The sequence below is a fragment of the Periplaneta americana genome, chromosome 2, assembly GCF_040183065.1.
Source record: "Periplaneta americana isolate PAMFEO1 chromosome 2, P.americana_PAMFEO1_priV1, whole genome shotgun sequence".
Classification (NCBI taxonomy): Eukaryota; Metazoa; Arthropoda; class Insecta; order Blattodea; family Blattidae; genus Periplaneta; species Periplaneta americana.
The window spans coordinates 8410008-8420522 of record NC_091118.1 but is presented as its reverse complement, the minus strand read 5'-3'; the positions used below and the strand labels follow the sequence as shown (position 1 = coordinate 8420522).

Sequence of the window (10515 nt, the reverse complement as noted above, 5' to 3'; positions counted from 1 at the left end):
GAAAACCCACTGGAAAACTCATTCCTCTAATTTAATCGTTGAGTAATTACTATTTATAGTAAATTTAGGTGGTTTATGTATAAAGGACATTTAAGACTGACTTTATGGGAAATTTTACAAAGAAGGATAGTTCATATTCACCATGTTTTGCATAGCAATATTAACATTTAGTAGTTTCAAAACAAATATAAACGAATGAAAGCTCCATTTCTGTAATTGACCCCATTTTTCTATGTTCCCTTTTACGTAGACTGCCTTTGTTGTTGTTAGGTAAGGTCTGTGTGGTGTTATGTGCAAGGCACACTCTTTTTTTTTTTTTTTTTTTTTTTGCTGTCCAGCCCACATTTCCCCCCCCCCTTCAGGTATAAATCCTCCTCAGGGGGAAAAGGTCTGAATTCAACACTGATACAGATCTAATAGTAATTTATGTCTCAAGAGTGAAATTAAGATTTTATAGTGAGGGTATGCAGTTGCTGTCGAGAGCCTCTGGCCCAAGATTTAAACATGAAATTTCGCCAAAGGTTCATACATTATTTTATGGCGCATTAATCCTTAACTGCATAAATTAAAATTTTTTGATAAGAGTTTTAAGTTAGAAATCGCTTTATGTTTGTATGTCTTGTTTACTGTGTTTTGTTTTGGTATCTAGGGGCCTGTGTATACTAGAAAAAAAAAAGAATACATAGAATAAAAATTATTCATTAAGGAAGGCCATGCATGACGCTATTATTTTATTTCTTTGTTGTAATCATTAAATTAAGAATGTAAATGAAGACCATAGGAGAGAAACGTAATAAGTCCAAAATTATCGACTGTTTTAGAAGTCGTGTAATACCTAGGGTGGTATAATTTGTGTAATTTAACTCATTAGCCCAAAGAGAACAGACTGTAACGAGCCTTGAATCTTTTAACTTTTTCTCCTGTAAAACAGTAAAACGTGACTTATCAGGTTTTTCCCCTGTACGTTTTTTTAATTTGGTTATTTAACGACGCTGTATCAACTGTTGGGTCATTTAGCGTCGATGAAATTGGTAATAGCGAGATGGGGCCGAGATTACCTGACATTTGTCTTACGATTGGGGAAAACCTTGGAAAAAACCCAACCAGGTAATCAGCCCAAGCGGGAATCGAACCAGCGCCCGAGCGCAACTCCAGATCAGCAGACAAGCACCTCAGCTGTCCTGTACTCTTCAAATGTTACTATAAAATTAAGAAGTTGTAACACCATTTACGATGGGAACTTAAATACAATGGTAAAGTTACTTGGTAACCATGGAAACATAACATCGCCATTTCATCATTCTGTTGTATATTTTAACACTATATGATTGTGTATTGTTTTAAAAACACGTTAGCATGAATTTCGTGTTATGATCTAAAGGTAATGTTAATGTAAATCATTGTGAAGGCCCACAAACTTCTGTGTTTAATTTTCATTGTGAATGAGCCGTAAGTAATTTTTTGCTTGTAGGAATATGGAGAATCCATAACTCATCCTCCAGACTTTCAGAATGACACTCGTACACTGGACTGCAAAAGAAATGCCGATACGAAATTATATTGTTTTCCAAGAACTTTAGCAAACATGGCGAAGTGGAAAGCTATTTTCCTGAGATTATTTTTTTAAAAACATGTAAATACGACTTTTATAAGATCTTCACATTATTATTTAATATAAATTGATTTTAAATTATTCAAATGCTTTTATTTTACAACATTAATAAGAATACTACACGAAAATAGTGAAACTGCAGTTTATTTATTTATGTATTTATGTTTTATTTATTTATGTATTTATGTATTTATTTATTTCTTTATTTATGTATTTATTAATTTATGTATTTATTTATTTTTATATTTATTTATGTATTTATTTATTTATGTATTTATTTATTTATATATTTATGTATTTATATATATATATATATATATTTATTTATGTATTTATTTATTTACTCTGGTGGAGTTAAGGCCATCAGGCCTTCTCTTCCACACCACCAGAAATACAATACAACTACAAGAAAAATTTATACGGTATTCCACAGCCTTCCTCATTATCCATGGATGCTATCATTGTTACAATCGATATATACGGCCAGTTACATCTCGTATTGTACTATAAATACAGACACATAGCTGAAAATTGAATCTAATTGAAACATTTAACTACACATTTCTCCTTTGCGTGGAATAAAAACTCTTTAGAAATTTCAGATCAGTTAGGATGTGCTTGTATAATTATTTCATACATGCAGCGAAATCCACATAACACAATAACATTTCAAATCGGTAGCAACTTCGACTCGGCATTTTTTTTTTTTTTTTTTTGCAGTCCAATGTACAAATGAATATGGGAAAGAACAAGAAACACCAGTAGCTCTTTCCTATAAAAATATATTTATATATTACATACACATATACATTTTCTCACATCCAGTCTATAATCCCCAATATGGGGTTGCAACATTTACAGAATAATAATGACAAATATACACAGCTACAAGAATACGGCTAGAACGACTAACACATCCATCTGGTACCTGATACTTCATCAACACTAGCAAAGATCCCACCTGCCCTCTGCTGCTCTAAAAACAAATCTAACCTCCTCCTCCGCCTCCTGGATAAATCAAAACGTAATGTAAGCAAGATCTCACATCTTCAACCAAAATACTTTACATTATTAACATTAAACTTCACTGTACAGAAAATACTTGAATAAAACTGTTACAATTTGACTAAATTAATTAGCACTAACATAGGCTGACACTAGACAATGAATTGGACTCAAAGGCCTAGAACAAATGCATCACGAGTGTACTTTTCTGCTATGATTAAACTCTTCTAACACTAAAACAAATGTTCATGCCGATCACCATTTGATTATTTACGACTAACCATTGTAATTTATTATCTTACTTCAACCCCAGACCAAGATTGCAACGTATTCACCCTCCCAGAGACAGAAAGAATCACCATCAAACCTCTTGATGACTCTGTGATAGCTTGGGGTCTTGTAAATAAAAAAAAATAATAATAATAATCCAATATGCCATTCACTGATATTACAAAGTGCTTTGGAACTGCACAGTTGCACAACCTGAGTGTTGAAATGCTACAGATGAAATAAGTACAGTAGTACCAATTCCTGAATCAGTTGATGAGTACCAACTGAGACAATCTTACACTAAGTACTATACAAAAGAAAATATAATTTTGAAGGAAAAGAAAAATAAGAACAGACTTTTAAAAAGCATCGATACATCTCTTACAAAGAAAAAGGAAAACAGATAAATTACAACCTTAAATCAGCTGTTTTCCCTTATGCATTATATTACAGTTACGTATATAAATATATTATATATTATATATTAGTGTCACATTTGCCACTGCGAACAAAGTAAGAGGTACCTCTGCATATTGCAAATTCATGTTTTACCAGCATGCATATTTTTTTTTCTTCTTTACCGTGATTATTCCTTGTTAGAATAACATCAACAATGCTTATTAATGAGTTATGAGATAAACTGTACATGACTGAAACATCACTAAAACATGATTCATACCTACACGTATGATTAAAAAAAGAGGAAAAATTTTTTTAAGGCAAATTATTTAATATAAATAGATCTCTGAAAAATAGAGCTGGGTGTTTGTAAACAGCTACTGGAGCAGTAGTAGTCCATTACAGATACTTTGGTTTTGAGGGGTGTGTTCACCGTGACTGGCTGATCCAACCTCCGTGGGGCATCAAGAAGGATGAAGAAATTGCGAGAAGTGCACTAGACAAGGAAAGACACAAGAGGGTATCATTCACAATCCGCATTACAACCAAAAATGTTAACCCTTTGCTGGTGGCTTCAACTGCAACCATTCATGACACACTGATCTTAAATTTCATGAATGGCTCGTCTATCATTGTAACACTCAAACAGACATTACGCTCTCACAATACAGTCCAATTAATTTTTTCCTCAGTTTCGCAACTGACTGCTGGACAAATATCAGCGATTGTTTTAACAGTTTCTATGAATTACAATGAATGAAGCTGTTTATTTACTCGTACAATGATTGCTAGCTTTTAATATCTTTAAATAATTGATTCTGAAGTAATTTCACAACAATTACCAACACAGCATATCAACCAACTAATTAAAGAAGGCCATGTTCAAAGCCCACAGAGTTGGCCATGTTCAAAGTCCATACTGGTGGCCATGTTTAAGAGCGCTGGAAATAATAGCTGCTTGTGAATTTAACCTCAATAAGGCAGCAAAACAAATTTTTTTTTTTTTCACAGCTGAGCAGATTGGATATGTGTAAGTAAATAATTTATGTAGTAATAAGTTGCTGCAAAACTAAATCAGAATAAATAATAATGCTTTCATACATGAATTTACTATAATATTTAAACAATGGTGATCATTACTATGGTTCTTACCAACCAGATATCCTATTTATACCAAAGAATGCCTCACTAATCATTGCTGCTAACTGATTCTCAAGCAAGTTCACAATGATTAGCATCATGTGTCAATGATCCAGGGTATGCCATGTTCCAGTTTTAAGCAAATGAAAGGCAAGAAAACAAAAAAATTCGTGTAAGTTTTCAAATAGTATTTCTGGTATGTATTTTCTTCCTAACAAAAATATTTTGTTTCAGTGGCGATTTTTTTTACGTGAAACGTTTATGATCAAGGGTGAATTATAAACAAATGTTACACAAGTTTCAACATCTGAAATCAGGTGCTTTGCAATGGTAATTAGTAACATCACACTATTCTGACATCAATTGCTTAGCAATGGAACACTCTTTTGCACTGATGTATTTTTTTATTTTATTCATTTAATATGGTGGAGTTAATTCCATAAGACCTTCTCTACCACATCACCAGAAATACAAATACAAAAATGCGAAGTAAAAAGTGAAGAGAAAGAAACAAAAATTGAGGAAAAGAAAGAGAAGAGCAAAAAAAAAAAAAAGAACACAAGTAAGATAAAATTATAATAGGTACAAATAAAAATGTACTCTAGGCTGCAAAAGAAATGCCGAGTCGAAGTCGCTATTGATTTGAAATCATATCGTGTTACGAGGACTTCCCTTAGGAAAAAACAGAGATACACAGAAGGCATTGCATATAAACTCTATTATTGCTCTGTTATCATTACATCATTCAGCATGTTCGTGTATGTCTTCAATAAACTATAAATTTTATATTTATATTATTAATAAAATTAATACATTTTTTGTTGATACAATATGAAACGTAACTGGCCATATATATCGATTGTAACAATGACAGCATCCATGGATAATAAAGAAGGCTATGGAATACCATATAAACTGCAGTTTCACTATTCTTATTAATATTGTAAAATAAAAGTATATGAATAATTTAAAATCAATTCATATTAAATAATAACGTGAACATGTTATAAAAGTCGTATTTACATTTTTTAAAAAACTAAAATCAGGAAAATAGCTTTCCACCTCGCCATGTTTGCTAAAGTTCTCGGAAAACGATATAATTTTGTATCGGAATTTCTTTTGCAGCCCATGTACTAGTATGTTAACTGCCTAGAGTAACAAAATATCTAAAGATGTAAATAAGTGATTGTACAAATTTCAAGAGAAACAAAACAATAACAATTTTTTAAACTTTGGTACAATAAAGTTAAAATTTTCAGTTTACTGCATTGTACTCTACTCAGTAAAAAAAAAATGCCTATTGTATTTGCCAGTGAGATAAACTTTCTTTCATACATAAATTGTATTTCTTAATTCTCTTATCATAGACCCATACTACAGCTCTTCAACAAACCAATTTCATTGTAAATATTTGTACAAATTATATGGTATATAAATATGAATAAAGTCCTTAAAAATATAAATACATAGCTATCACATGACACCCAAATTAGAGCACAAACATTTCACGTAATTATAGGGACCATGTGAATCCCGTTATTTATTTTTTATTTTTCCAAATAATCAATGCCCTGCACAGTTTCCCTTTGAAGACAAAGTTCTCTGTTCCGAATATATGGGAAAAAGAGTTTGATAAGTTTTCCACCCACCACATATGGCAACACATTTCATGTTCAACAATATTTTCAGTTTTTTATGTTATCTTTTGCTATTACTGACAGAAGTTTTCAAGTCTGTAGCTATCCTATTCTACTCGTATTACAGGAGAGTTCCGAAACCACTTAATGCTGATTTGAAGCCGGTAAGTGTGAAGTATTGCATTGGGATTGTACAATATTTTCAGAAAGATGAAACAAAGTTTTAACATACAATATATCTTTTCCCACACTGAGAATGGGCATCCATTCTGGGATCCATAGTAAAACAAAACTTGTAGAATTTCAAATGCTTATTCTAACAATACTATGAGCCACAGCTGAATGCTAATGTTATTGGTAGTTAGGCCATGAATTAATGTAACTTGTGTGACCACACCAAATGCGTCACTTCCCCTCGGTACAGGATGAGGGCGCTGAAGTTACATACAAAATTGGCTATGTTGCACTGCCTCTCTCAGTAATATCTCGGCACTGAAAGCACCTACAGACCTGTGCAACCACTAGTTTGATTTATAATTCCGAGTTCTGCAATATTAAAGTCGTAATAGACACATACAATACACTTTGAGTGAACTGTAGTGAAAATTTTTTTGTGAATTGGGGCTAATTTCGACTGAAGCCGGATGGTCTATGGCGAGTCCTCGGCATCAACCCCTTTGATTTGATTACCTGGTTGGGTTTTTCCGAGGTTTTCCCCAAACCAAAAGGCAAATGCCGGGTAATATTTTGGTGAATCCTCGGACCTCACCTCATCTCACTACATCTCGCCAAAATATTGTAAAAAATTGCACAAAATTGTAAAAATTGTAATTGTAATATTGTAAAATTTTGACTTGTTCCACATCTTAAAGCTTCATTGCTCATGTAAGATCTATGGAATAAAATGAATGAATGAATGAATGAATGAATGAATGAATGAATGAATGAATGAATGAATGAATGGATGAATGAATGAATGAAGTGAACAGAAAATACATTGCATGCCCTTCACCTCAAATAGGACTTGAAAGGGGAGCAATAATGATGTACTGGAAGCAATGAATGACAAATTTCGTTAAAAACTTTTTAATTTCATCTAGAGGAGGACAGAAAAAAGTTTCTAAATCATGCTGAATATAACGAATAAAAGGAATTATATTGACTATTACACTTTTACTACGTCATACTACTTTTGACCAATAAACTGGTGCGGAACGATGTGTTTCAAACAATCATGGCTGCTTATCCTGCAATTTTTATCACCTCCCTAGCATTTCTTTCTTTCTTTGCCAACATTGTACTTTCAATAATTGTATCTTTTAAAATTATTCGTGTTTATTTCATCACCTTTAATTAAAACTTTTCTATAATTTATCTTGTTTATATTATTTAGGTTAAGTTACAGCTTCTGCTGTATGAGATTATGGATAGTCACGTATCAGAGATTGTTTAACATATATTGATAACTGAAGTGGAATGCAACTGTTTTAATAAAAATGAAAGTGAATCAACACAGCCTTCTTGACTAGTAATCGTCCATAGAGTTCAATGAAGATTGTACAGATGGCATAACTGGTAACAAGAGAACTGATCATAATACACTACTGCCATCTAGCGAAATATTTGTAATGATGAGATAGTACTATAATAGAGAGATGAATCCAAAAATCCTTGAAAAACAGGTATCGAGCGGTAACAGCACCTAAATTAATTGTAGATCAACAATATTTTATTTTAAATTTAAATTTTATTTTTATTTTATTTTATTTTAATTTATTTTTGGGGGGCAGCTATCCTCGACGTGAATAATTTATTTTTCATGTATAGTACTGTACAGATGGTTATTTACAATTAACAAGGAATGTCTTAAAACATTCATGGCTATATCTTGAAGGTCCAAAAGATCAATTACTTTCCAGTGACAAACGGGTATATGGTATTTCTCTTCCACATAAGGAAAGAAGGGTTCATAATGTCTTTTCTTATCCACATCTACTTCTTGTGGTTGTAATTTGGCACCCTCAAATCTTATAGTGGGATCGATTATGGAGCCAATCTTTTGATCGTTATCAATTGCTATGATGTCGGTACATTTGGTGGAGCCAGTGGATGAAATGCAATGCACTTCTTCATAAACGTCAAACTTTCCAGAGTTCTTGAGATATTCAGCAATTCGGTTTCTAACCCAGTGATGATGATTGTTCCGCAACAGTTCCCCTTTTCTGCAAAAACCAAGAACATGAGGAAGGGTTTCGTACTCGTTGCAATGGCGGCAACGGGATTCTTGGCTCCTACCAGGGACACTACGTACTGCGATGATATTGCAATTCATTTTTATAGCATTAGTCCATTGAGAGGTGGAAAGGCCTTTCTTGGTTTCAAGACAGTTCAGTATTTTGGTAAGCCAATTAATATTTTATTGTATTAGAGTACTTTATTTCTTCTAATCTTTATATATTTTCTTCTAATTGTGTAATAGTCAATTAAATTCCACTTGAGTTTTAATTTTCTCTAGATAATTAAAAATCTCTAGTGAGATTACTGTAGAAAAATAATTAAATATTAATCAAAACCTAACATTTTTACTGTGGTGGGGTTAAAAAACTTATCAACACCTTCTCCATCCTCGTTGTATGAATCATACTTCTGTCTCAAATGTATATTTCTAATTCCAAATGAATCAAAACATTTCCTGAGCAAATGAAATAACAAATAAATAACTCTTTCCTTTCATATAATAATAATAATAATAATAATAATAATAATAATAATAATAATAATAATAATAATAATAATAATAATAATAATAATTTTTTGCACATGCAAATTTGAGATAAACAAATCTTTAACAGTGTTTCAGCCCCTTTCAGATGTGTTTTTCAAATAACCCTGATGATTTTCTCTGTAACTCCATTTCTATAGTAAATTAAAAAATTGTTTCTCAACACAAACAAAATTTCGTAATATGAAACTGTACATACCAGAACAAATGATAAATAGTCTAAGACTATGCTCAATCAAATTTTTATTAGTAATATTGGTCACAGAACCTTCTATTTTAATTGTGATCTGTAAGTATTTGTTGTAAATATAATATAAATGACATGTTTAAATTCATGTCAATGGTTGACATACAATTCTATTTAATCACGCTATTAAAATTTATGTTGTCTCTACAATTACATACATGAACAGTGATCCTATCTCAGTAAATTCAGCTTTGTATAAAAACTTGCATACTTCTCAATACTTGGTCCTGTTCAGACTTCTATACTATAATGAACATCAATAATAACAAGGCTTGATACAGCGATTATAAACAACCAAACTGTAAGCTTCCCATTACTGTATGAATGGATACATATGGTCTGACTGGGTGTCTATAATCACATCTGCGATTTGACATGCATCACTTAGAATTTTCTATATGGAGTCTGGCAGTGATGTGGTTGCTAGGGAAACAGTTGAATGTAGAAGAAATTCGTGGTGTTTCATTGAAAGTTCTGAGAATTATACTGTAGTTACAAAAAAAGACAGTATTTTTTTTTTTGCAAAATCTATGACATATAATTGTGTGTGGAAGCCTATCTTGAGCCATTGCAAAGGTGATTATTAATATTCTGAGAGTTCTGTAATCATATTAATACCATAAAAACAATTACACACAGTCCTATAACGCAGAAATTATTGTAGTTAAGGAAAAAAATCTCATTTTACAGAGATGCATTAAATTTTCTCCACCAACAAAGGGTTAATTTATGCTATATGTTCTCGTTAAAATTAAACAATTTGATGCACCATTTCATAGTAAACATCGATTAATACAAGTTACATTTCTGTACAATTATTTCCTTTCTAACATTTCATCACCATAGTAACACGTGTTCCTTATTATCTATTATTCCAAAGGCTCCTGAGGACTTCCTTTGAAAATTTAACCCAAGGACCACTGTAATAACCAATATATTACGCATGTGTGACTACATGTAAAGTGCCTTTACCATTAAAACTCTAAGCAGAGGGCACATCTCTATGTACTACATAAATACTTACAAACATACTCCTCAATACCACTAGGGCGATATGCATCATTTTCTCAGACTCATCAATATAATGGAATAACTTTTTATCCCACTAGCGTAACCTTTTATCATGTATATATCTTCAAGTAACAACAGTGAAGAAGTTCGGGGTATAAAGATATTCCAAAGGAGTTCTTTTGTTTGTTGCGTCATTATCACTTTCATCAAAAACCATTAACGTAAGAGAAAAATATTTTATTCCTTATTTCTGGGACGAGAAATGCAATTTGTTGAATATAACACAAGTGGAGACATCTGTAGGGAAACTATTTCTATAGTATAACAGATGGCAGCACAAGTCTACTCCAGATGATGTTCTGTGTAATATAAACACAGTAAAATATGTATTTAACATAATGAATTCCATTTA

At 31.9% G+C, this 10515-nt stretch overlaps 1 protein-coding gene across 1 annotated transcript in view; it reads right to left on the bottom strand.

Moving 5' to 3' along the window:
• Window positions 1-2376: 2376 nt before the first annotated feature.
• The window catches only part of LOC138712567 (INO80 complex subunit D-like), a 74723-nt gene continuing 66584 nt past the window's right edge, over window positions 2377-10515 (bottom strand). Inside the window, exon 11 of the mRNA XM_069844515.1 lies at window positions 2377-3782. Within this exon, the coding sequence (XP_069700616.1) occupies window positions 3751-3782 (32 nt within the window). The 3' untranslated portion in view covers window positions 2377-3750. The remainder of the gene's footprint in view (window positions 3783-10515) is intronic.